Source organism: Serinus canaria, chromosome 2, assembly GCF_022539315.1.
Source record: "Serinus canaria isolate serCan28SL12 chromosome 2, serCan2020, whole genome shotgun sequence".
NCBI lineage: Eukaryota > Metazoa > Chordata > Aves > Passeriformes > Fringillidae > Serinus > Serinus canaria.
This window is the reverse complement of record NC_066315.1, coordinates 46,360,365-46,387,121: the sequence shown is the minus strand read 5'-3', so window position 1 is coordinate 46,387,121 and position 26,757 is coordinate 46,360,365. Positions and strand designations below refer to the sequence as shown.

At 42.2% G+C, this 26,757-nt stretch overlaps 1 protein-coding gene across 3 annotated transcripts in view; it reads right to left on the bottom strand.

The window, feature by feature from the left end:
- The window catches only part of BMPER (BMP binding endothelial regulator), a 151,351-nt gene that overhangs the window by 121,173 nt on the left and 3,421 nt on the right, over positions 1–26,757 (bottom strand). The window contains exons 1-3 of one of the 3 annotated variants that reach the window (XM_030235364.2): positions 26,073–26,187; positions 25,167–25,252; positions 1,865–1,964 (exon numbers count right to left, since the gene is read on the bottom strand). In XM_030235364.2, the coding sequence (XP_030091224.1) occupies positions 1,865–1,964; positions 25,167–25,252; positions 26,073–26,187 (301 nt within the window). Of the gene's footprint in view, positions 1–1,864; positions 1,965–25,166; positions 25,253–26,072; positions 26,188–26,757 lie in introns of those variants that run through there. The other 2 variants (XM_018920694.3, XM_030235372.2) reach the window with 2 other exon arrangements.

Here is a 26,757-nt window from a genome sequence, read left to right as displayed (position 1 = left end):
CCCTCTTCACCCCTTTTCTAGGTCATTTCCGAGCACTTTGGGAAATTGAGAACTTTGCAAGGATATGTTGGCAACATTTATTTTCTATGAAAACAACCCCACACTAGTTACTTATTTGCTGATGAGAAGAGTACCTCTAAAAACTCGGGGCTGCTTCCTTTCTTCAGCAGTTTCCTAGTGAGGGATCTTGTTGGATGCCTATTAGTGGGATCTCTCCGTCCATTGATACATTCAAAGGACTCTAGCTAACATATGCCTCTTCTATCTCAAGTATCCATGTGCCTTCTGATTCTGTTTTTGAATAGTTTCTATTAATTATCCCATTAGAGATGTCAAGTATATCAATCTACAAATGCCAGGCTCAAGCCTATTAATAATGTTCTGAAGGTACCCACCCGAATACAGGATAAACAGAAAATGTTAAAAGGAGTGTGAATTAAAATACTGTTTGAATTAAAATATTGTTTTCTCAGCTTTGAAACATTCATTCTTTTCATTTTGCTTGCATGCATGCACATATGCATATGTATGTATATAGAATTTTCAGGCCATTGAGAAAATACACATCCCATTTTGAAACTGAAAAATCAAACTCCATCCTAATCCAGCCAACGCTTAGCAACATTTTCCTACAAAGCTGGTACTAAACATGGTTTGACAAAAGAAATAAATTACATTTAATTTATGTAAAATCTGTAGTTTCAAATTTGTATTGTTTCAGTAATGGTTTAATTTTTTTTTCCAGTTCATTTCTTTTCTATTTTAAGTGTCATGTTTCTAGACAAATCCTCAAATTGGGGCTTGCCAAACCTATTCCAAAGCTGCAGCACAGAAGCAAATCATAAGCACAGTATCTAACACACCTCTACAACCTTCCAGGAAAAACACATATCCATTATGCCTCTTCCATCTAAATTTCAGCGTAATCTGTTTTCCTGAATTTGTATTCAGGAAGGCAACAAATGCTTTTATTTCCCAACAATTCATCCTACCCTATCTCCCTCTCAATCCCACTGATGGAGAATTAAAAATGACAGAGGAAAAATAAAATAAAGCTGTTTGAATTTGACATTCTGCACCTCGTTGATTATGGAAACAGTCCCTCAGCAAAATTATTGGTTTAGAGCATATTACTTACTGTATCAATATTAAAAAAAAGGACTACTTTCAACTTCATCTACTTGCATATTTTTCATGTGGTTAAACATAGCAGATACACGCATGCTTACACTTTTTTTTTTAATTATGTGATCATTATCTCATTTTAAACAGCTTGGAATATACAATGTTGGCCAATAAATAAATGTATAATGTTCAGATTGTTGCTTATTTGGCTTTCATAAAAAATGTCCACAATATTATTGTTTTAATCAGAAAATGTTTAATAAAATGAATAACATTTGCTTGGTTTGTTTCCTTTGCAGGGGAGAAATAGGAATAGCCATGGATAATTACCCTGCTCTTTATTACTCAGAAGTATTATTCCTATTCTGTCCAACCACATAAGAAGTTAAAGAAATTCTTACGGACTGGTGACTACTTGCAGATTGATGCTGACCTAAAATATTTCTGATAAAATTAGAACTCGTAAAAAATTGACAACATAGCAATGAAAAATAAAGATGTATTTCTAAAGGATAGTTGCTGTGCAAGGATTAATAATTGCAGGAAAAATATGTGAATTTATGTATTGCCCTCAGCTTTGTAAACGTATCTATTTCAATTATGGTTACTGTCCTCTTCCAGCGACTGGTGACAGCCAAGTCCCAGCTGAGAAGCTGCGAGTTTAGTCCTGTCTTTGGCAACCTAAAAGTGCACTGATAACTTTTTAAAAGGAGGGAAAGCAACAGGAAGGGAATGGCACCTTTGCAACGCTCACAGCAAGCTCCTCTCTGCTTTATGACGAGAGCACAGTCCTTGGAGAGCACTGGACACTTCTCCCTTTTGCACGTCACTTCCTTATTCTGGAAAAAAAAAAACAAAAAAAAAAAGACAAAAGCTATTGCAAGCAAACCAAACCCAAGGCTACCATTTCTTGCAATTCAGAAAATAAAGTGTGGGGCCAGCAGCCCGCTCTTTTGCTTCAGGAAAGGTCATTGTGATTCAATACATCTTTCTTCTCTTGAAGGAGCACAGTAGAAAACAGTCTTTGAATAATCCAGGAGCCCAAGTAAATGGTGTTTAAACCCCACTTAGACAGTAATTCATAACTGCTGCCCAGTCTCCTACAGAAAATGTGCTGCACACATGAGGAAATCCATGTTACTTAAATGAACAACTACCTACATAATGTGCTTTTTAAAATATCCTCAGGGTCTTGAGGAGCTATCCCACGAACTGCACAGCTTAGGAATCACTTCTTACTGTGACGGAAAGACAAACAGCAGAGAAAAAGGCAGTAACCTCAGAGACAACAAAATTCTGCCACTGCGGAAAATCAGTTTTGCCTGGAGGTTCTTTGAAAGAGGCTACTGTGTACTCTACCAGGCAAGATGATTAATGTAATTCATCTTTCTCCCTAAAATGCTGAGAATCAATGAAACACCATGAGCAGACAGAATCACTGTACATTACAATGTCATCTTGCTATGCCAGGGATTTCCCAGGGCCAAAGAGCACATTGACCACATTAAGGAATGTCAATAGAGGATGTGCAACAGCAGGCAGCAGAAATATTCCATTTATTGCCTACCTTGCCCAAGTGGTGTCAACACTTTTGGTTATCCCTGCCATTAAATAGGTGCAGAAAACAAATACTTGGGGCATTTCTTGTAGTAAAATTTTGCTATTTCAAATTCCTTGCTTAAAGCAGCCCTCTGAAGTGACCTCCGCCTATAATTAGTAGCTCAGTTCATTAGGTGACACAGGTGGCCATCTAGTACATGCAAGCACCCACCTCACCCAATCTTATGACTTAATTAGAGACCAAAAAATCAAAGGGCTGGAAAAATGTAAATCATAAAACTCAAGAAAAAGAAGCTGTGCTTTCCAGTCTTTTTACTTTGCTCCCTGTGGCCTAATTCAAGGTGCCTGTGAAGAATAACACGCAGCTTTTATTACACTCAACCCTTTGTCTAAAATCAGAGGTTTATTTACTTCAAAGTCACTGCCTGATCTGATGGGAGCTATAAAGGCACTTCAGTCTTATCAGTGTAAATGAGGACTCCCTCTCACCAAGACAGTGTGAAATCAGCAAATGAGGATCAGGCCCTAAAGCGCAGCTGCAGCAACACAAACAATTACTGTAAAAAGCCAGGTCACTGCAGTGCTGGCTGTTCTGCATCACTCCAGCACTGCAGAGCAACCATAAATGCAATTTAACCAGCAGGTTAAGCTGACTTTATGGCTGGTCTGTAGCTCTGGAGTGGCACAAAGCAGCCATGACACAGAATTGCAAGTGGTTCAATGTCTCTTTTAAAGTGCTCCGTGGAATCTTGATTCCCTTTGCAGGAACGTGGTGCCCCATTAAGTCTGCTGAAGGGCAGCAGAGCCAAACTTACCAACTCAACTACAGTCTGTGTCCTAAAAGGTTCTGCTAAGACCTGAATCTCTCTTAGGAGTTTGCTTAAGGAAAGGTTTAATAAGCCTATCAGCCCCACTACCTTTATTTGTGGGAAAGTCTTCTGCCTGGTGAAAGTGGGTGTGAAGGAGGGGCAAAACCCAGTTTAGAGTTTGTTCCTGTGGAGAACGTGGCTCACCCAGCTGCAGCATGAATTGTGCACCTCTGAGAGGTGCACAGTGCCCTTCAGAGCCAATCTGGCTGGGCTGGGTGTGTGTGAGGGGGGCCAGTGGGCAGCTACCCACTGGATTCCTCTTCAAAGGACAACATTATTGTTGCAGATGGCAGCAAGAGGGACAAAAAAAAAAATAACAGAGCTCTTGGGGTTTTTTTCATTCCCTGGTTTTCAGAGGACTCCTGGGGCAAATTCCTCATGCAGCCCAGCTTCCCAGGCAATTTCTTCCCTGAGTGCTGTCTGCCTCCTCCTGCCCTCAGGTACATCCTGACATGGTATCTTCCTCTTGGCAATGCAAGGAGTTCCTAAGGATGACCCCAACACATGTATTTCAAACAGGAGATACTTGCTAGTTACTGCTCCCAGTAGAAGCCTCCTGTTTCCCCATATTGCTAAAATCAGAAAAATTCTCTCCAATTATGAGCTTGGTATCACTTAGCCACCCCAGGGGGGCAGCCAAATTCAGGTCTTGCTCTTCTTTCCTTATCACCAGCAAAGCTGCTGGTTTAGCAGGTTTTTTGGGAGGGAAGATTTTGGAATTCATGTGCTGATGCCAAGGGCTGTTTTGCACTAAGTAGCTCTTCCACATGAAGAATTTTAGTGGCCCACAGTGCAGTGACAGGACCAGAAGGGTCCTTCCCCCTAGGAGGATGTCTTAAGCAGTAGGCTACAGATTCACATTTCATTTCTCTATCTCAGTAGGCTTTGAACTGTTTGCTGTTCAGTGGCCTGGCTTCAGCAGAAAGGGGCTTGTTCTTCGTGCCCCCACAAGTCACTGGTTTTTACAGCAAGGGCACTTGTGGGGAAAGCAGGAGATGAGTCATTGGATTGCCTCTGGATGCGGAGGGCAGCAAATCTGGATCACTGACTCAAAGCTCAGTTATTACAGCATGGTGCTGAAAGGTGGGGAGGAAGTGCCACACTCATCACCCACTGCACCTTTTTGTTGTTGGCTTTCTTAGTTTGGTTTTTCTTTTGGTTGTTTTTTTGTTTGTTTGCTTTGTTTGTTTGTTTTGTTTATTTTGTTTGGGGAGTTTTTTTCCCAAAATGAAATGGAAGGTTAACTCTGTCCCTTGCAGGAGAAGCTGCAAGCTCCTCCTGCCTTAAGGGACAGCTCCATGAATCCCAGGTAAATAGAGCCAATCTTTGCCAGCACAAAAGAGAAGAGCAGCTAAGCACTAAAACAGGGTAGGATTTGCAAAGCTGATGTTTATCCTCTCTAGCTTGCTACAGGCAAGGCCCAGATGGCTCCAAAACTGGCTGTTTCACATGTCCTCCCAAGCTGCCTAACCCTCTGCCATCAGGGCCAGGAGGCTGCTCTTCCAGGGCATGAGGTACAGCATCGCTCAGGATTGCAGCCCCACCACTCCTTGTGGGGTCTCTTGGTGAAAAAAACATACAGCAGAGCCACAATGGCAACACATTGCTGCCCTGGCATTGTCCTCATGGAAAAATCCCTCTTGAAGTAAGAAGAGATGAATGTAACCCCAGGGAAGTGCATCCTCCTACTGTTTCTACTACTATTAATAATATTATCCCAAAATTATTTCTAAAAAGTCCAGCTGTTTTATCTCAGCATTGTATCTTGTGGAAAACAAGGTCAGCAGATGTGAAGGAAAGGGTTAATGTACCATGCTGATCCATCACAGGCCTGCAGCAGATAAAGCAGGGCTGGTAAATCATTGTTTAGTCTATTGCAGTCAGGCATTATCCAGTGCAGATCTCCTGGGTCCACTGGGTGTAAAAGTACAAAAATAAAACAAAAGAGTAATTGTCATCTGGAGGCTGGGTTTTTCCCTTCACCCAGTTGCCCAAAACACTGCTCTTAATGTCTACTGTCCATCTGCTTGTTTCAGTTCTGTTGCCTCCTCCCCTCAGTTCCACAAGGGCTAAGTGGAGGCTGAGAGCAAATGGGACTTAGGCAACAAATCCTTTCCTCCCAGTTATGTCCCCTCCTACCCCCAGTAATCATAACATTTCATTACTTGTCCCAGCCATACTTTTAGAAAGTGGCTAAGTAGCTGCATGCAGGAGAGCTGTATTACCAAGCCTCCATCTGGGCTGTCAACAGCGTCTCTGAATGTGTTGAAAGCTCTCAGATACTTTGAATTTTGCTGTTCTTAAGAGAAAACTTCTTAGACGGCAACAGTCAGAAGCCAACAGTTATGGGAGGGTAGGGGATTTTTTTTCCCTTTTGTTTAAAGGACATGCACTCTGGCACCAAGAAGTGCGGAAGAGACACATGGCCCATAAATACATAAACCGTTTGCTAAGTCAGAAAGCTGGGAGTCAGTCAAATCCATAATAGGATCCCAAGATTCATAATAAATAACTTTTAATTACAGTCCTGCACAATAGTTATTTTAAACAGATGGTTTATAGATTCACATCTGGGATTTTTTTTTTTTTAATTTAGTGCTCAGGCACACACACAGAAAGGGAGAGAACCTCAGCTAAGGTTTCTATTAGTGTTGGAAAAACGGGTATTTTTTTAAAAGAGGTCAGGCTGATCCAGAACAATGCTGCCGCATCTGACACAACTCCCCAGTCAGTGCTCAGCTCAGCAAAGGGTTCACACTGGAATCCCAGACTCCCCTGTAAAGGAAAATTTAGGGAAGTGCTGGAGGGTCACCCTGGACTCCTCACTGCACTCACCAAGCCCAGCTGTAGACAACTTATGTTTTAATGCATCTGAGGAAAATATCACAAATTTTGTTGGGTGTCTATGTTTCTCCCCTCTCCCACATTTTTCCAATGAGAAACAAGGATCTCCTTAACTAGGCATGCAGAGGTGATCTCAAATTCCCACACAAGAGAGATACACTAACCAGACCCAATATCACTGCTACTGCTCCATGTTACCTTTACTACAACCTCCTCTCAACGCAATTTGTTCAGCTTCTACACGCACCTCATATTTTTACCTTCCATCAAAGAACCCCACACAAAACAGCCCATTCTGGCTACAAATTATATCAAACTAACAGCCTTAAACTCATATGGTACAGCTAAATAAAATGCCAACATGAAAAGGAAAGAAAAAAAAAACCCACACACTAAAAAGGAGTCTGAATATTTGGCAGAGAACTTGGAGAGGATATGTGCCAAACCACAGCTTGGAAGCCACAGCCAACTTTCTACAGGGTTCCCCACTGGACTCCTGCCGGCTCACAGCAGCCACCAGGAGGATGGCTCTTTTCAACCTGGATTTGGCTTCAAGAGGGAAAAAAAAAAAAAAAGAGAAAAGAAAAAGAAAGAAAAATAGGAGTCTGCTTCATTTATTCAGGACTGTACCAAGGAGTGCTTCCATCAATGGTATCCTGAGCCCACTCTTGTGCTGTAACAGCTGGCTGCAGAAGACATTGAAGATGTGGTTTCTCAGGAGAGCAGATGTCCACAGTGATGGTCTGGGGTTGTTTTTCTTTCTTTTTTTTTATGTATTGAAAATGCTTTTAGGAAGCTTGCGCTGCATTTCTAATACCCCGAGGTTATTAATTATTTATACTGAAAGGGAAAAATATTACTTAAACTTTCATTTAACCAAAAAAATGCTGTGGAGAGAAAAATAATAAAAGCAAGAGAGAGAGAGAGAGAGAGATTAGGTAGGAATACCAACTACCATTAATGACTAATCCTGAAAACATTCATTTTTACCACTATTCATCATAGTCCTGCTGGTAATTCTGACAGGACTCCTCACCAAGTAGCTCAGGGTGTCCTCAAGTTTCTGCTAGGAGAAGGCTGTGGGGTCACCCATGAAAACAATAACAATTTTCAAACAATGGCAAAAGTTGCCCCCGAGGAATATGGGATGGAGCTTTCAAATACGCACATGTGGCCTTAGGAGAAGAAAGAGCCATTTAAAATTATTGGAACAAGTGTATTCAATTCACATGGGCGGCCTCTCCACGGCAAGGCAAAGGACCGGCTCCAGCGCCGCCTCCTGCCGCGTGCCGTGATCCCCGTGTTCTCAGGCCACGCTGCTGGGCTCTCTGCCAGCTGTTGCATGCAGCCAGAGCATCCTCTCAAGCACACAAGAAGCCACACACACCACACGGGAGCAAAGGTCTGGGCCAGCACTGGCCACAGGCTCTGTCCCTCAGCAAAGCCTGGGAGCACCCAAGCCTGTGCCTGCACCTCTGTTTACATGCAAACAACCCCGATGCTGGGCCAGCTTGAACTCAAGAACAGGCTCAGACACATGCTTAACTCATGGTCTAGACAAAACCTGAGGCTCTATCTGAAAACAGTACCCTTGCTTTTTTGGCACTCCTGCCTGGAACTCCGTCTCAGGCCCGATTTACAAACCTCCCTTTGACTGGCAGGGTTGATGCAAGCAAGAGATCCCTGCTAAAACTGTGGGACTGCTGTCTTCCGTGAGCCTTTCTTCTACCTGAGCAAGAGCCACACCATTAGGCTTCAGGGAGGAGACACCACTCCTCAAGGAGAAATGTCTGCAGACCCTTTGAATCACTGTGAAGGGAGATGAGGATACGGTCATATTTCCCTTATTCCCTTCCAATCATCCACAGGGGTTTCTTTCTCTTGCAAAACAAATTTTGTGGGTACAGTAAAAAAATGGTTTAGCACACTAGATGCATTTCTAAATTCAAGGTGGAAAAAATATTTCCCTATGAAATGATGTTTGTCCTCAGGAAAATGGTAGCATTCTCTCCACATAACCCTACAAAGACCAAGGCATATGCTTCACCAAGAGAGAGAAAGGTCCCATTATGTTAAGCACATAAAATTGTAATGGGACAGCTCACAGGAATGAAGTCAAACAAACACTTCAGTACCTTCAGCATTAGGTCCTTGCCTGTGACAGAACGTGACCATGATTTCAGCATGAATTGCATTATATACAAATGACAGTATTTTAGTTCAGTTCACAGTCTCTCATTCCTTTTTTGAAAAGAGCACTGGGTAGCCTTCGATATTCCCCCTCATCCCTGTAACCTGTTTAGCTTATCCAGCCTCTCAGGGTGAGCAGGGAGGAGGCTGCAGCCTTCCCTGTGGTGATGCTCAGCCAGCATCAACCATCCCCCTTCATAATTCAAGCTCTCCCCACTCCCTAGGAAAGATGATTAAAACAAAGGCCCTGCTGAAAGATGACACCAAATTTCACTTCAAATGGCTATTCCCCACTGCTGTGAGGAAGACATGAGTATGTGCAAGTGATTCAGGACAAATCACTCACAACCCCTTACAGACTGAACAGATTTTTTTTGTTTTTTCACTGTGCTTATGATGTACACCAGCACAAGGAAAGTGACCTTGGTGGCCTGCTGCAATCCCAGCATTCCCTGACAGCAGCCCTATGCACCAGTATTTGGTGAAAAGAAAGCACCTTCTCTTCCTCCTATATTTGCTGGCATTAATACTAAGGCTACAGCTAGGGTCAGGGTCCCAGAACATCAAACATTTTGCATCACATCCCTGTTCCTGTGAGCTTAGGGACAAGGTAGACATGGCCAGACAGAATTACTGAAACTGCAGACTGAGTCAGTGAGAAAGCCAGAGCAGGATCCAGACCGTGTCAGTCTCCCTGTATCCACTTCAACCTCCAAGTGCAGCTTCACACTGGAGTTCTTCAGCTGCACAGTTATAGGCAACACTCTTTACCTGGCAGCAGAATAGGATTGGCAGTTTTATAGCAAAAGAGACAGCACCTTCACAAGTTCCCAGCAGTTCATACTGTAGTAGAAAAAATACCCATAGTAATCCAGGAGCCAGATTTCAAGGAAGGGTTAATACAGAGATTCTTGTGGGAGACCACACCTTCACATTTCATGAGATGTACATTTTTAAGATTCGCATCTTCTTCTGTGAACTTTAACTCACAGGATTGTGTTTCTACTTTTTCAATGAGGAGGTTGAATCAATTATCAATTACTTAAATCTGATGACAATACCTAAGAAAAAGGTTATCACAGGCAATACCTATCCATTTGAAGCTCCAGCTGCAAGCCTGTACCCATGCTGCTGTAAAGGCTCATGACCCAGCCCTGTGAGTTTGTGATCTACCCCTTGCTGGATGTTCTCAGCTACTCAGATCAGTCAGAAAAGCCTGTTAGATGATTACTACCCGACCAATTTTCAGCTGAATGGGTGAGGCTGAAGGCATGGTCCAGCCTAGTTCTAGTCTGGTTTACCCTGACAGAAGCTGGTGGAGAATTCATTCTCCCAGAGAAGTGATGGGCAGTTGAGGGCCATAAAAGCTTCCACTACCTGAGCTTGATCCACCAAACACAGCTGAAGTCAGCAGAGGTGGAACAGCATTGCTGTCCTGAGTGTATCCTGGAGCATACTGGTCCCCCTTAAGTGCCATAGGATGGCTTGGAGAAGTCTGCCAAGAAAATTGTTCTGAAAACACCCTACATAAATTCTACTCCTAAAAATCCTTGAAGAAGACACTCATGAATTATCTAGCTGATTTCATAGAAGGCAAAGCAGATTACACCAATGGTTTAAAATAAATTATTCAATCATTTGAATTCAAAATTTTAGATCAAGCCATGGTGTCATGTTGTGGCTCATCTCAAAAATTAGCCCAGCCCATGTCCTAAAAATATTCTGCTTTTCTTTCTTTACTAACGTTATCCCAGTACTATACACTGCTATTTCCTAGTAGATATTGTGAATGAGAGATTAAACAAAGTCATTAAAACAATGAAAAGGACTTCAAAATCAAAGCACATCAAAATCATGTCTATCAGTTCAGAATTCCTTGTTTTGATAACTATATTTTCTATTAGAAACTAAATACTGACCAATAGTATTTTTTCTTCTAATGTTGTGAATTAAAATTTCATTTGACATTTATTAAAAATAAATACATTGACTGCTTTTTAAATAAGTATCATTTCATCACAATTTTATAGGCTAAATCCACAAATATATTATCCAAACAATAGTTACCTATCATTGCATCTTCATTACCTTCTCTGTCTGAAGCCTGCTTACTCAGTCTTTACACTGGAGATTTCAGCAGTGGCAAATGCTCTAGTTTTGGACTTCGGTCTCTTCTAAAAACTTTGAACAAAGCAGCCCTTGAGGCCATGTACTTCTTAAAGACTTTAAAAAGCCCAATGGGCCTCCTAACTTACTCTGCAACAAGTCATATCCCATGAAGAAACTCACTCCTGTACAACACAAAAACAGGGCTAGATTAAAGAAAAGGAAAGAAAAAGAGCAGGGTCCCCTGCTGCTCTGTCTGGCCAGAATCATGTCTTTTACTGCCCATATCCTCTAAAGAAACGATGCTCTCATGATATATTACCCTAATACATCACCAAGTGACAGTTTTCTCATGATACTGTATCCTCAAAGATGTGATGCATGCCAGAAGCAGCGACAGGAGATCTCAGCTGGGGGAGAGAAAGGGGAGGGGGTTTTTATTTGCTTTCAAATGTTTAAGCTACACTTTGGGGTTTTCTAATGTTATTTTGAGAGGAAAATCCCTGTCAATCGTAGCTTCATAATCCAGAGGACTCCTAGAAGGTTTGCAGTACAGCTTTTAAACCAGAAAGCACCAAAAAAACAGTCTCTTCATTTAACTGAAGCAAGTTTTGAAATAGGACCAAAATGCTTGAGGAACAACAACCAAATAAAAATAGTAGCCCAAAAGAAAGAAGCAACAAGAGTCTGTTTTCTATTATGAAATTATTTAGGCAAAAGGCCTCCAGACACTGCTGTTTTAATGAACTTGCAAGGAAAATGAGAACTGACCCTGAATTTGTTTTCTTACGTGATCTTGCCCTTGCTATGCAGTGGTTTTAGAAAATAAAAAAAGGTTATTCACAGCAGAGTCTGCAGAGAGAAGGCACAGCCTTCAACTTGTCAGTCAGCATTGAGAAGAGCAGGAAGAGACCAGGAAAAGGAACATTTCAGGCAGGACCCCCTGCAAAAGGAGGGGAGGCAAAAGCTTTCAGGGTCTTTTAATGCTGCCCTCAACTTGCAAAGCCACACTCATTTTTGCTGCAACTGCTGCTTGGCTGCTAGTAAAATCTTGTAGGGGCTGTGGTAGTCCCGGGTCATGGGCAACTCACAGCAGGCATCACCCTCAAGATGTCTTCATCCAGCTGCTGCCAGCAAAGGAAGGCTCATGGTCTTGGGAGAATTAGTCAGAAAAGCTTATGACACCATGATGTTTAATTTGACACCTCTCACTTCTGGGTGTTTCTACTTCTTATCTACTGAAACTTCTTTGCTTCCGTCAGATGCAAAGAAGAAAGGTGGACTAAGCTTTCCTTTGCTGTGATTAATCACAGTGCCAAATTAAGTAAGTTTGTGACTTTCAAAATTTCAGCCAACACTGTAGCCAATAGGAGAAAAAGCATATTTTGACTTGCAGACTAAGCAAAAGCATACAGAAAAGAAAGTCATTGAGAAAGAAACTAAAAGCCAAAGCTGCCAATGTCACTTTCACAGTCCTTGAGCTGACTTGACCATATTTTGTGGCCTGGCCATGGCTGCTTTTGGGTGAGATGTAACAGCCCTCAATCACAGCAGTGATCACTTAGCCACATAACAATACCACTGCAGTCAATGAAACCACCCATGAGAGCTCAGAGCTTTGAGTCAAGCTCTTCAGTGCAGACACATGCACAATGCCCTATGCTCCGGGTAGACCCTGCTAATTAAACACTTATTTTTAATGTTGCTCTGGAAAAAATTTGCTGTCCAAAATAAGAAACTCATCTTACACAACCACTTTCTTCTTGAAAAATCCAGTGGTTAAAACATGTTTTTGCATAATCGTAGCCCTGCAGGGACAGTTCTCACTTCTGCAAAGCAAATTCCCTTCTTTCTGTTTTGCACATGTACAAACAAACAGATTCTGGTATGTCCAAAGCTTGCAAATCTCAACTATAATAATACATTGAATAGAAGCCATACAAGCAGGTTTTTTTTCTCAGCCTGTGTTCCCTTCACTCCTTCCTTTCCCTTGCCCCACTTGCACTGCGGGAAGTAAAAAAAATACCTGTTTCTGACAAGTAAATGGAGCTGACGTTAGAGTGAAGCTCGAAGGTGAACAGGGTATGCACAAGTCATTTGTCATCTTGACAAAGTGAGATTTGGTCACCAGTGGGACACTTGAAAGACATCTGAACAGTTGGCCTTGACCACCAGCATTTCTTACAGCTTATAAAGGGACCCATGAGACCAAGAGCACAACCTGCTTTTGGAAGTGACTCCTGCAGTGGTACCTCTTGATAGATGTAAAGGCAGTGTGATATATCAGGTGCCATTAAGATCTTTGCTAGCAGGTTCTATTTACATAAGTATGGAGTATAGATAGCATCTTGTTAACCCAATTAATGAGACTCAAATGTCAGGAAACAGATTATGCCTGGCTCAAAGTCCACAGTGCTCCGAAGGCAGATGGACATGATTTCCTTGTGTGGGACAGCACTGTTCTCTTTGAGTGAGAACTCAGGCAGCAATCCTTCTACCTGGACAGCTAGGGGAGGCAGAAAGATGACCTGAAATCCAAAAGTTTCACGCCTTTAGCACAAGAAGGGCTCTTTATGATGAGAGATTCAAGTGTCATGTGAAACAGAGAACCTGCGGCTGAACCGAGGAAAACTAAAACAGTATCCACTTGAGGTCTTGGAAACCTAAATTTTTATTAACTGTACCTTCTACTGCAATTAGAGAAAGTCCTTGTTGCCAAGTCACAGCCAGGTCTGGATTAGAAGAGAAACACCGTTTCATCCAGCCTGTCCACACTGCTGCATTTTACATGGGCAATTGAAATGTACTTCTCTACCCTAGAGAAGAGGGGAATATTTCCTGACCAAGATGAGATCACTAATCTCTTCATCAGTGACTCCCGACACACTGTTTTATACAATAAACTGCTGTTCTTCCCCAGACTACAACTCTTAAGCTCTATGATACAGAAGCAGATGCTCCTGTCACCCCAGACAGAGCAGTGAACCCTGAATGGCACAGCATGAGGTGCTTGGCCCCAGAACAGAGAGGGGGTGTTAGGGAAAGGCCTTGTACTCAGCAACTGCTGTGAGCTCTCTGCTCGGCATGACAGCTGTAAGGAATTCCTCTTCAGAGCTGTCTTCTCAATGGAGGAAGACAGAAAGCATGGGCTACCTGGGCCAGCAGCCCAACCACTCAGCAGGTTAACTTAAATCCTCTGATGGGAACAGTACCTCGTGGGCACAGACACAAGGTGTCTACAATCACACAGGAGTCATATTAATTCTCCAGAAAACACTTCAAATCCTCCTAAACTTCTGGTTCCAGAGCCACGTATAACTTTGCTGAAGTCACATCGCACCCACATCCTCTCCTGCCCACAGTCCTTGTGCCCACTGAACAGGCTTGGAGCTGCCTGCTCCTCTCTCCAAAAGGCTGCCTTCCAGCAAAACTTTTCTGATACACGACTTACTTCCTTTTCCCCTTTTTTGGCTTCCACCTTTTTATGTTTCTTTTTACGTGGACTGGTTTAATTATTTCAAAAAACCCCCAATGATAGCAAAGATACTCCTTTTATATTAAAACGATTCCACAAAGTTTTAGGCAGCAAATAAGTATGCTTCATGTAACAAGTGCATTAAGCCATTCAAATTTGTTACTATCATAGCCTTAAGTTCTAGATATTTTATCAATTTCAGCTTCAGATTGATCTTTGGGTCAAATTATTTTTGCTTGGGGATTGAAAACCTTGCCAAATTAAATTGAACATGCACAGACATTTTCTCAGAAGCCATACAAATTGCAGACTTCTTCAGTTTCTTTTGCAAATTCACGTTAAACAAGTTCTGGTTCAGTATCAGTGCATTCTGTGGCATCTTAAATGTCAGCATCAACAATTTCCTCCAGAAATGCTTCATGTTTATAGCTCAAAGACAGAATATTCCTCAAACATGCCTCTGTTAAGAAGGTTCCTTACACTACCAGACCCCCAACATTTTAAGGCGCAGCAATTTTAATTTTCCAGCAGTTTTTATCCACTGCACTTACAAACATCCACCAAGACTTGGGTTATAGGCTAAAGAACTTGCATGTTTTGCATTTTGTCTGCCAAAATAATTTCATTCATTTATTTGAATCAAAAGGATTCTCCAGATTGAATCACCAGGCTAGCTATCTCCAGGACTGCTTGGGTAGAAGGGTAAAGTGCTACATATGAAAATTATCATCTGTGTACTGTCATGTACAAAAAAAAAAAAATTCTCTGTAATAAGCAAATGTTCAACAGCCTCCCTGTAGCAGGAGAGCCTTCTGGTTTATCAGTCTTTTATGTCTTAGAGGCAATCCTTCAGCTAACAGCCTTATCTCAAAGCCAGCCATCCTCCTGGCTCCTTCCTGCCCCAGTGGTTTCTAGGTGACACAACCTCGAGATGTTTCACTAAGTGGCACAATCAGATCATAATCATTATGTAGCCCTAGAGCAATCATTTATCAGCTCTTCTCCATCTCTCTCAAACCATATCTCAACTGTACATCCCGACATAAAAAAGAACAAGGAGACAATCTCAGGACAACCAAGGTCTGTTATTCTTCACCCACTAATAAATCCTAAGACAAAACAGAAAAACAAATGCAAACATATGAGCCTAGATGGCCATCAGAACACACTTTGACGATTCCAAACCTTGGGAAATTCTCATTTCCTGTTGAAGCCACTTAGGATAACTGAACATAAACATGTCAGGAACAGGTGAAAAAAACCAAACCCCAAACAAGGGACCATAATCCAAAACACATAGACTTCTCACCTATGAGCTGTCAGAAATCTGATTTTCCTGACCAGGGCTATGCAACATCCTTGCCTGCATTCCCCTGGTTATGGAGGAGTGCAAGGTGCTGCTGCCATGCCTCAAGCAAGATGTTTAGGCAGGAAAGAGGATTGGAGCCATACCATGGCCCGATAGGGAGAGGGGCAGCTGATCCTGCAGCCAGCAGAGGAGCCTGGGGTTACACTGAGCACACCTGAGCTGCCCAGGGCTGAGCTATGCCTGGTTTCCAGTGTGAAGCAGAAATGGCACTCTTCACTCTTCAACTTCTCAAGTCTTACAGGAAGTTTCAATACTGTGTGCTGAGGTTTGCAGGTACTTTAGGCTACATTGCTACCAGGTGACTGACTGCCAACGCCCAGGGTGAACTACACTGTCTCTGGAGCAAAATGCAATGCAATCAGGTCAGCAGAGCTCTGAGATGACCTCACTCAGCCTCTGACACTGAAGCTTAGTGCAAAGGTTTACTTAAAACAGGGACTCAAAAAAAACTGGGACAGCGTTTTGTCTGGGAAAACATCAGGTCTTCGGTATCATGTTTTCTGCATGGCATTTCATCACATCCCTATCCTTAGTACTCCCAAGAATATCTCAACTCTAATGCTGTTTCACAGCACTTCCCTTTGCCATAGCACTTCCCAGCACACATATACAATGCTTCCCTCTCTGAAAAACCTGGGATACAGTACAGAAAATTCAAACTTTAGCCAGGAGGTCGATGTGTAGAATGCACGACAAGTAAAAAGCATGCAAATTATAGACATGCATGAAGACAAGTTATTTTCTCAGCAAGGTGGTGACACACAGTCCTATTTTGACACCAGATTATGGATGACTATCTAGAGCAAGTGGATTCTAAACATGAGGAAAACAAAAAAAAAAAAAATCCAGGAAAAGGTCTAATAAATAAATGGAGAGACAGACAAAAAGTATACAAAATTCAGGTGTCAGCACACAAGGTTAGCTTCTGAGCTTCTGGGGATGATAAGGGATGAGATCCCTGCTGTACTTGGATCAAGAGCCCAGCACTTGATTCAGGTGGTTGCAAAACGCTGCACAGAGCTCAACAGGCCAAACAGTCAGACTAGGAGTTTTTTAGCTGCAGCTTAATGCATAAGATGAAGAGGCCAAGAGGCCTCAGAGGAAGTAATCACACCAGTTATTAGGTACACTATAAGCAAGTACCAGTATGATAGTCATGTTAATAGTAGTAATACAGGTAAAAGCTTTTATGTAATATTGGGTTTTTTTCTTCACAATGGCCTTTTATTTGGCCATAAGCTCAATACAAAGAGGTTACCTTTTCATTTGATTTTTTTGGTGGTTTTTTAATATTTTTCCTCCCTCAAAATTTTCTATTAAATCATGATGGGGAAATAAAACCAGATATTTGATGGGGAAAAAACATCTCTTTTTTATACAGCGGCACAAAGCAGAGCAGCAGAAGTACTGACACTGTGAGCCTTTCACTTACAGAACCATAATTCTTAAAAGGACCATTAACAACTCAATGGAAGAAACTTGAAAGCTAATAAAAACTATATACAGGTAACTGTATGCTTTTTAAATGCCATTTTGATATTGGACCAGCTCTTTAATAATGTTTTTCTTATTGGCAATAAAAAAGTGTTTTAACTTAGACTGATCCATTTTGCGCTTATTGTAGATGCATTCCAAAGACATTTGCAAGTTATATTGCATTTTTCCATTTAGTTTACGGCATTTTTCTGCCCTTCATACTTTTCCATGTATTATTTATACATATTCTTTTGTATTTGAGATATCTGATCCTTTAATTACACCAAAGAGAATCTCATTTTCATACATGATGGATTGGATCTTCATCATCGTTACAGTGACATATCACCAGCTCTCTTCCAGGAGGGTTTTGCCAAGACCTATAATCAGTTCAGCACTGTGAGCATATGTGTATTTGCTCACTGCAGCTGCCTGTGTTAGAAATGTGCAAGTAGTGAACTCTTCACTAGCCCATGTGGTCTGAGAACAACATGAAATAGCTTCTTCCAGCCTGCAGACTTGCAGAAAGGCTTCATCATAAACTGTTACACATGACTTGTACCACATCCCCAAAATAATTGTCACGACAAAGCAGTGATCTGAAGGCCAACATACCTGTGCAGGGATGTGCCACAGTCTGAGGCAGCTCTTGGATATGAAGTGCAGAAAGTGGACATCAAAAGGTCCACAGATGGCACAGACACAACAAACAGGGCTATACAATCCACGCTCATTCCCCAGAGGAGGAAATCAGATGAGATGTTGCATCTGGTACTACTTAACCAGAGTGGGCATACCTGTAATGGAACTAAACTGACTTCAACATTCCTCAAAACTGCTGGAAATTTTGGAATCAATGGAAATTTTAAGGATCAAGCCAGAGTAACCATTCTCTACCACAGACAGTTTGTCAGGCAGGTCAAACTCTTGTTTCACAGATGTTTTGCATGAATTGAGAACAAGTGCAGGTGAACCTACCAGAATCATCCTCCAGAAGAGTTTACCAAAGCAATCACAACCCACCTCTGGGTCTTGATCCAAGTCACCTATATCTTGCAAGACCTCCTTCATATATACACATATATACATATTCATACATACATTTCTTTCATTTCTATGACAAAGCACATATGAGACATCCTGCTGCACCAGACATGGCATTATGTCTGGTTTTTGTTTTCGGGGTTTGTTTTTTGGGGTAGGGGTTGTTTGGTTTTTTTTATTTAAGAGATTGCATATACATCTGTATTTGGGAAAAAAAAAACTAATAAAACTTTCATCATGTTGGAGCATGTTTGGGTTTCAGGAACCCTTCATGCACCGATCAAAAAAGCATTCTCTTTTGGAGTAATTTGGGGGTGAAAACTAGGAGTACACTACTGTATCATAGGCTTTTTTGTCTCTCTGTTTATTATTTTTGTGGGTGAAGAGAAAGCTGATTGTATTATACAGTAATAAAGACCAAGAATATTTAAATTGAAAGAAGATGCAGTCTTGGTAGACTCTGTAGCTGATGTACGTAAACTATTGAAATTAAATTAAATAAAATAGGTATGAAAGAATTGTTTGATGATTTTTTTGTTTGGTTTTTAATATGCACTACTCCACTAAAAGTCATCTGGGCTGCATTATACCTTGAAGAAACAACAATTGAATCCTCATGTACTAAACCACTGCCATCTTCACTGAACATGTGTCAAACACTTGCTCTCAGGCTAGCTACGTGCTTTCAACTTGTGCACTGTGCCCCAGAAATCAGGTCTGCTATAGGTAAAGAACCCCAGCACATCTAGTAGCTGGTTTGCTTTAGTCAGCAATGAAGACATGGTTTTTAGGATCGGGCTTCTTCTTGGCTGGAGGTTTGTGCAGGCAGGGGGGAGCAAATGTCGAAGTTATTTCTTCAGTTTTTTTGTTTGGTTGCACTTGGTTTCACCAATTTATTAGTTCAAGCTAGGCAGAACACTGGGTCTTATAATGACAAATTTAGCATATTTTTTTATGAGCAAAGGTCAAATTCTACACTGCTCATTTGGATTTAAAAGAGGAAATTTAAACTACAGAATGATGTTTCATGCTGAATAAAACTTATGGCAATCGAAGCTCTGATTTCTAGTTTCCTGAGCTCCCGTCGCCAAACTTTTCTCAGATTTCCAGTACTTGGTTATCCTTTCTGGCTCACATTTATTTCCTTCTGGTCTGGATTTAGGTGATAAAAGGTTGAGACATATGATTACCACTCCTCAGGTGCAAATGGTAAGTTTGAGGAATAAGCATGAGGGAAGGGGGCAGGAGAAAAGGTGGGGAAAATGGCTCTGGTTTAGATGTGGTTTGTCAAGATTACTACTGGCTTTTATCAGCTATTTCTTGACACAACTCACTTTGTTCTAAACTATTTCGGGGAAAAATACTAAAAGACCTTTTCTCCCCACAAAAACCATTCAAAAACTCAAACCATTCATTCTCTTCAAAAAAATTCTAGAAGGCCTTGCAATGGCAAGGCCAGCATTAGCTGAGGTACACTTATCTATTTCCTTGCAGTTCCTCACTTCTACCCTGTCCCTTTCAGCTGGCATTTTTGGTATGTTCATTTTGAAATTACACACACCACTGGCCAATGGATACATTATTCTTGGATCCCTGCTTGCTTCTGGCGAGGTGTTCAGGGTCCATGGAGACGATGACAAACGAGCATGAAATGACATGGCTCTCCACACCACGGCTGGCACCACCACCTGTCATCGTTGTCACTGCTGAGCTCATCTCACCTTCAAAAAACTCAGCACTCAGAACTTTAACTCAGGCTAAGTTAATTCTGTGGTCTTTTTACATTCTCGCCCTATAATTATGCACAGGTTCTCATTTCACCTATTTCCGACGGACTGCGGCATTTTTATGTCTTTTCCACGCGTATGTTGAAGCACGTATTTCTTGAAAGCAAATGCCATAATATCAGTTGTGAGCCTACTTCTATTTTGAGTGCTAGATACCTTCCAGCCAAAAAGCTGTACCAACAAAAACTCTGCTGAATTTCATCATTTACGGTACTTGTACCAGATCCGAACTTAAATATTCCATGCCTGTTTTAAATGCTGACAGTCAAATAAAAGAAATCTAATCAAAAATTCCCTTAATAGTCTGGTAATAGCATTTTCCCCCTAACATTTCAAAATCCTCAATATACAAAAAGTCCCAAACTTACCAAAATGGTCTAGGCTTTTATATTTATAAAGCCTTGTTTGGTTCTACAAACAGAAATGTATTCATGCCTTCACTACCTACAGCCCAAAACTTACACATATAACAGAGAAAGATCTGGAATTGCCATACACAACATGTTTGCGCTTCTCAAACTGCACAAAATGTGCAAAGTGTTCCTGTGGATTCAAAAAAAAAAATCGTTTTTCTGCAGATGTGGGAGGATAATTTTAGAAGATAATTTTTGCATTAGGTAGTGTAGCTATAATCATTTGCAGTCTTAAAGCATTTAATAACTGGAATCAATTTCTCAAAGTGAATCAATATAACTCCATTATGAATACCATCAAGATTATGTATTTTTACCTATGATCATCATTACCAATTCAGACTAGTTCCCTAAAATGCAATTTTTTTTCATTCATCTTCATAACCCACAGTTAAGTACTTTGATTTTCAGAAGCTAATAAGACTTAAGACATTTTTACTGTTAACCATTAAGCATGACATAATGTCACAATCATATGTTCTCCAATGTTTTTTGTACTGTCAGGGGCCACAGCATTATCTGAAATAATAGTTTCCCTTTTTTGGACAATTTTTCTTCATGAGGTTGGTTAACTTACTGCCCATCACATCCAGCATTTCCTTTCAGTGTTTACCTGCATCTGATACCCAGCTTGGTGCAGCTGAGAGCATTTCCCATCCTTTCATCAGAAAAGTCTCTAGCTATGAACACAGTTGCAATGGGATGCTCAGCCATGGCACAATCAGAAAAATAATTTTCCAGTGCTACTTCTGTGTAGCTGTTTTACCCATCAGCTCTAAGTATTTTCTCGAGTGTCTCTGATTAACGGCATATAGGGTGATAGCATTTGAAAGCAGGTACTTTCAGTTGCCTTCAGCCTTCTTTGCCCTTTTTCACTATCTCAAATCCTATGGAAAACAAGGTCGGATGTTTTATTTCCAGAGGCAGTGCTTCTGCAAGGAGATGTAGAGCCACAAGACATTCAGAGTGGAAGTGGGCAGAGCACCAGAGCACTCTGGCTCTAACAACATTTTGCAGACCAAAACAGCGAAGTCAGAAAGCATACTTCCCCAAACCTCTGGATCATAAGGATAGTTTTAATTTGTCTTTTGCCCATCCATGCCTCAGAAGAAGTTCAGGAAATCAGACACACCAAAAACCTGGCATCTGTGCAGCCTGCCTGTTGCCAGAGAGACATGAATGAAAATGAGTATGTTCAGATTGTGACTGCATCACCCACATCCACTTGTAAAGTGGAAGTGCATGAAGTAAAAAGCAGTATCTTTGTAGTCAAACCATTAGACAAGGAGTTAGGAGACCTGAGCTTTCATCAGTCCTACAAGAAATTCCTTGTGGATAAACCACATTCTGTTCTTTGACTTTGATGTTTTTCTCTAAAAGGACAAAAACAAAATGGCCATTTGTTGCAGTCAGCTTTAATATAATGACAAGTTCTTTGGAGATCAAATTCACTCATGCTTATGCCATTGCTTAAATGTGGTAATTGTAAAAGTTCACATTGAAACTATTGTCTTAGAGGTATTAAAAATTACCATTTTTATGGCATTGTTAACACTATTTAGTAGAGACATATAAATTATGAATTTGGGAACTCGAGATTTTACCCATAGAGGTTTATTCAGCTGGTAGTTTTTGCATGCAGAGCATTACAGTGTTTATGTCCGCACACACCTACACACCCTTAGTTTTACCTGTTCCCTTATATTACCAGCATCACAGCTGTCAGCACTCCAGCACATTTCATTTTGACAAGCAGGTCCATCCAAAGCAAAACTATCTCACTGTGGGTGCAATGCCTTTTCTATCAGAAAGCATTAGCTATAGTTCAGAAGTGAATGGCTTACCACACACCATATATGAAACCTCCAGCACATGACCCTTCTGTATCACCTCCGCTTCTCTTTCCACATGTTAGAGCAAGTGCTCAAGAATGAGCAAATCTGGTTTGGTAGCTAAACTTGGCTATCTCTAGGACATCCCCATCAACATCCCTCTTGTATTCAAGATTCAGGAGTTTGTGTTAACAATAAAATTCTAAAACGAGAGAGAAGCTTCCACCAAAGAGGTGTCCACACACAGCATCTATGCTCTATCTGCTTTGTTTCTGCTCACGTTCCTACCATGAAAATCAGTCCACCCTGTCTCTGCTGATCAATAAGAAAGGAAAACTTTTGGTTTTGGTCTTCCTGCCAAGGCTTTCCAGTGGTGTAAAAGGAATTGATTTTGTAATTGCTCTTTGCAGTCTTCATTTCATTATTGCCACTTACTCATTAACCATGAGCTTCCAATGCTTACCACGTGTGCTTGTAGAGCATTACCTGTTGCTTTACCCTCCAAAATTATTTAGCTTATTAAAAGAATGCCAGAGATCATTTCGCTTGTGCTGCCTCTCATTCCCTGTTACTAGGATGTACCCACATCCTAGGACAGTCTGCAAAGTTCTGTCAAACACTTGATGATATAGTTCCTGCATTTCAGTTCTGTGTCCTCTGGTTTGTGAGATGGACAAAGTCCTGGAAGGGGGTTAATGGAATCATAGAATGGTTTGGATTAGAGGGATCCCAAAGATCACCTAGTTCCAAGCCCCTCACCATGGACAGGGATGCCATCCATTAGATCAGGTTGTTCAGGACTCCCATCCCTGGCCTTGGACACTGACAGGGATATGGCATCCAGAGTTATTTAGATACTCCTCTTCATCCCAGAGCTGTTCAGATTTCTGTAACTTGTTATTTATGGCAGCCTGTAGTCATGGAAATGCATCACCACTAAGGAAGACATGCCATAATCCAGTCTGCAATTCCAGTGACTCTCATTACTGGTGTTTTTAATATAGGTGCCCCCTATTGAATTTTCTGTCATGTTCTAAACAGCAATTGTTTCCTTTCTGTAACAGCCAATCAAGCTCTCTTTTTAATTGCTCACTTCTTACAGTATGAATTTCCATCAGGTTTGCCCTTGAAGAGTATGATCACTCTTCCAGAAAAAGTTCCTCACTAAATTGTTATTAAACAATCAATATATCTAGTTGAATGTAAGGCAATCTGGTTTTCTATTCCCTCCTGGTCACAAATCACCCAATTTTTTCTTTTGTTTCCTCTTTCCCTAGACCTCTTAAAATTGATCTTTTCCCGTGTGGCAAGACTAAACAAAGATTTCAGCAATGGGCAGTGCAGTAAGTCAGTGCTTTGGATGTCATACAGCACTAAAGCCAGTATCTCCAGACTGGTTTCCATCTCCTCTACCAAGTCTCCCAGCTTCCAACTCAAGAAACAGAGATTGCATTTATCCTTTGGCAGAAATAAAACCGAGTGCAGCCAGGGCAGGTAACTGCAGTAACTCACTAGGCATCTGTGTGCTTAATAAAACATAGTGTTCTCCTGGCACGGAAAGGAGCCAAATGCCCTCAGCTGCCATTTCACTAAAGTAAGCCCTGCAAACCACAGGGATTTAGAGTTCTTACATCCAATGCTTTTTGCAGTTCTTCATGCTCGCACACTAAAAGGGTGCTCATTGATTTAATAAAGCCAAGGTCTAGAGAGATCTATAAATACAAGTGTTTTACCCTCATGCATTATTGCCCTGATGCCCAAGACTGAACTTCTGCTCTTTCACAGATAAATTGCTTCCTCGCTGGTTAACACCAGCTTCCATTAGCAAAAGTGGTGGCAGACATATTTGGGAAGGTGATCCATGATAAAACACAGCTTCGTCTCTCTTTTTGTTTTCCTTTTGATTTCTTTACTTGCCACATCCCATGCTCCTCTTTTTCCCATCCGACTCTGCTCAGAAGAAATCAATAAGGTATTCTTTATCAATATTACCTAAAAAGTTATCAGTGATCTCACCTAAAATCCACTGAACTCAGTGCAGTGACAGATATCAGCCTTGAGGGGTTCAAGATGATCTTGATCCTGCAGTTGCCAAAACTGCCTTCTAAAAGGCAATCTGAAACAATTCTTTACATCTTTTGTAGGCTTACAATAATAATAATAATAATAATAATAATAATAATAATAATAATAATAATAATAATAATAATAATAATAATAATAATAATAATAATAATAGGGGGAGAGGGTGTGTTGATATTTCAGTCCTAAAGTAGAACATGTTCTGTACATTCAGCTATTCTGTAAATTACAAAATGTAAAACATAGGGCTTTCTAGCCTATACTTTTCTTTGCTTTCAACACTAAATTAAGGTTTATGGCTTTTATTTAAAAATATCATAGGAAGTTTTATTTAGAATGACTGTTTTACAATAACTCCTAGGCCTTGGCTTCTCTTACTGAACTGCTCCCAAAAATGCTAAACTCTGAAACAGAGCAAGGAAGCAGAATGTTGCTCCCCAAAATGTGTACCAGCTAACAACATCATTAACCGCTGAACTCCCAGCACAGCAGGCAAAGCACCCTGACGAAAGCATCACTTGTCCTTTCACTGTCACGTTATTACAGCACATACAGTCACATTGCTGCCTTCACCTTGCACCCTTGTGGAGCTCCTCACCCACACTGGGATTGTGACAGGGACCAGGTGGGAGCTCTAAAGCAGCAGCATTTCCAAACCTTACCTTTCCTTCTTTTTTGCTGAGCTACAAGCAAAGACTTTTGGGTGCACCCCCAACTCTGTGAAAGTTCTCCCCACAAATTCACATGGTAAACATGGTTTCACAACATCCTGAAATAAAGCCATGTACAACTTTGTGCCCGGGTTTTTACATCAAAGAAATGATTGCCAGATCATGTATTGGGTTACTTTCAATTAGCTCAGCTCTGAGATAACCTTGTGTTACATAAAGGCAACAGAGTCACCCAAGATTTGATTATCTGAAACATTCCCCTCTCTGTGCAGTTACATTTAGTACCCGTCTGGATGTTCTCACTAGCTGAAATACACACTTACCAGGCAAACACACATTATACAAGGGTTGTCTGTGATAAAAGGTATCTGCAAAATTTCCCCTTCATTTTCACATTTTGCAACCGATCCTGAAATAGAAATAAAAATTTTAAAATACTAGCATATTTCATTTCACCCTGACAGTTTTGGAAACTATCCCTGTCACACTCATGTTTAACCCTTGCTCCATTCCTAGCCCTCAATTTTAAACTCTTTAGTAATTTGCCCAATTTAATCAGGCAAGGATGTTCAGCATTTTCTGCAAGATTCTAAAGAGAACAGGGAAATGAGTGGCCTTTTATTGCTGCACAAACCTAGACTTTCTTTGTGCCCCAGTTATAGCAAAGAAGGACGCTTTTTCTTCTCTCAGATGACGTGTGGAGAATAACGAGTACTCCATGCAAAGCAGGGTACGTCTATAACGATAGATCCAGAGCTCACTGAAATCAGCAGAAAGCTGTCCATTGCACTCTGAGGACCTGGACCAGCGCAAGCTCTAAACCAAGCATCCTTTTAATGCACGGCAACCACTTGGCAAATGAGTCAAAATTAGCAGGCTGACTGTCAAACGGAATCAAATTAGGAAACCCTTTACGGCCCTAATGCTGATTAGTCGGTATTCTGTCATGCTGGAATCACTCCTCAAAGTCTAATGGCTCCTCGCTTGCGCTAGAATTTAATTCCGCGTTTCGCTCCATGCCCCAGATCTCAGGAAGATAAAACCCTCGAGGGGAAACAGGGAGAATGGGGCGGGGGAAGAAAAGGAACAAGAAAACCTTTTTTGAGGGTGAGAGAGGCACGGTTGCTGGGCTCACCTGCCCCAGCCCACGCGGGTACACCTCGGGCCGCCCTTCCCGCGCAATGCCACCCGGCGCAGGTGGGCCCCGCGCAGCCCGCGCCCCGCCGTACCTGTGAGCAGGGAGGAGGCCGGCGCCCCGGGCAGGCACAGGACGCCCAGCAGGACGGCGGCGGAGGCCGGGGAGAGCCGCGGGGCCGCCGGCCAGCCCCCGCAGAGCCGCGGCATCGTCCCGGGGGTGCCTCTGCCCACCCGCCGGCTGCGGGACAGCGTCCGGGACGCGCCGTCGGGTGGCGGAGCCCGCCCACCCCCGGCACGCCCGCCCCAGCACCGACCCCCGGCGCCGGGCAGCGGCGGGGGGGTGGGGAGCAGGACGGGAGACCGCGGCCCGCCGGGGAGTCCCACCCCACGGCGGCACCGGGGGAGGGGACTGTGGGTGCGGGGAAAGCAGCTGTCAGCGCCTGCCCCTCGGCCCCGCACCCCCTCTTTCCATCACCCCCCTCCCTTGCCCGCATCCCTTCTTATACCTTCCTCTCCCCATAGTCCCTCCTCCGGCACCCCCCGGCCCCCATGCCTCCCTCCCCCCCGGCGCACACACGCTCAGACAGGCTGCCAGCCCCAGACCCCGTTTCCCTGCCGGGAGATGCCCGGCCACTCCCTCCCTGGCCCCGCCGAGCACCTCCCGGCCCGGCAGCGGCGTCGGGGGGCTGCGCCCGCGGCCGCTCTGCGGGAGGGGCGGGGGGAAAGGGAGAGGATCGAGGAGAAGAGGAGGAAAGAAGAAGAGGAGGAAAAGGTAGA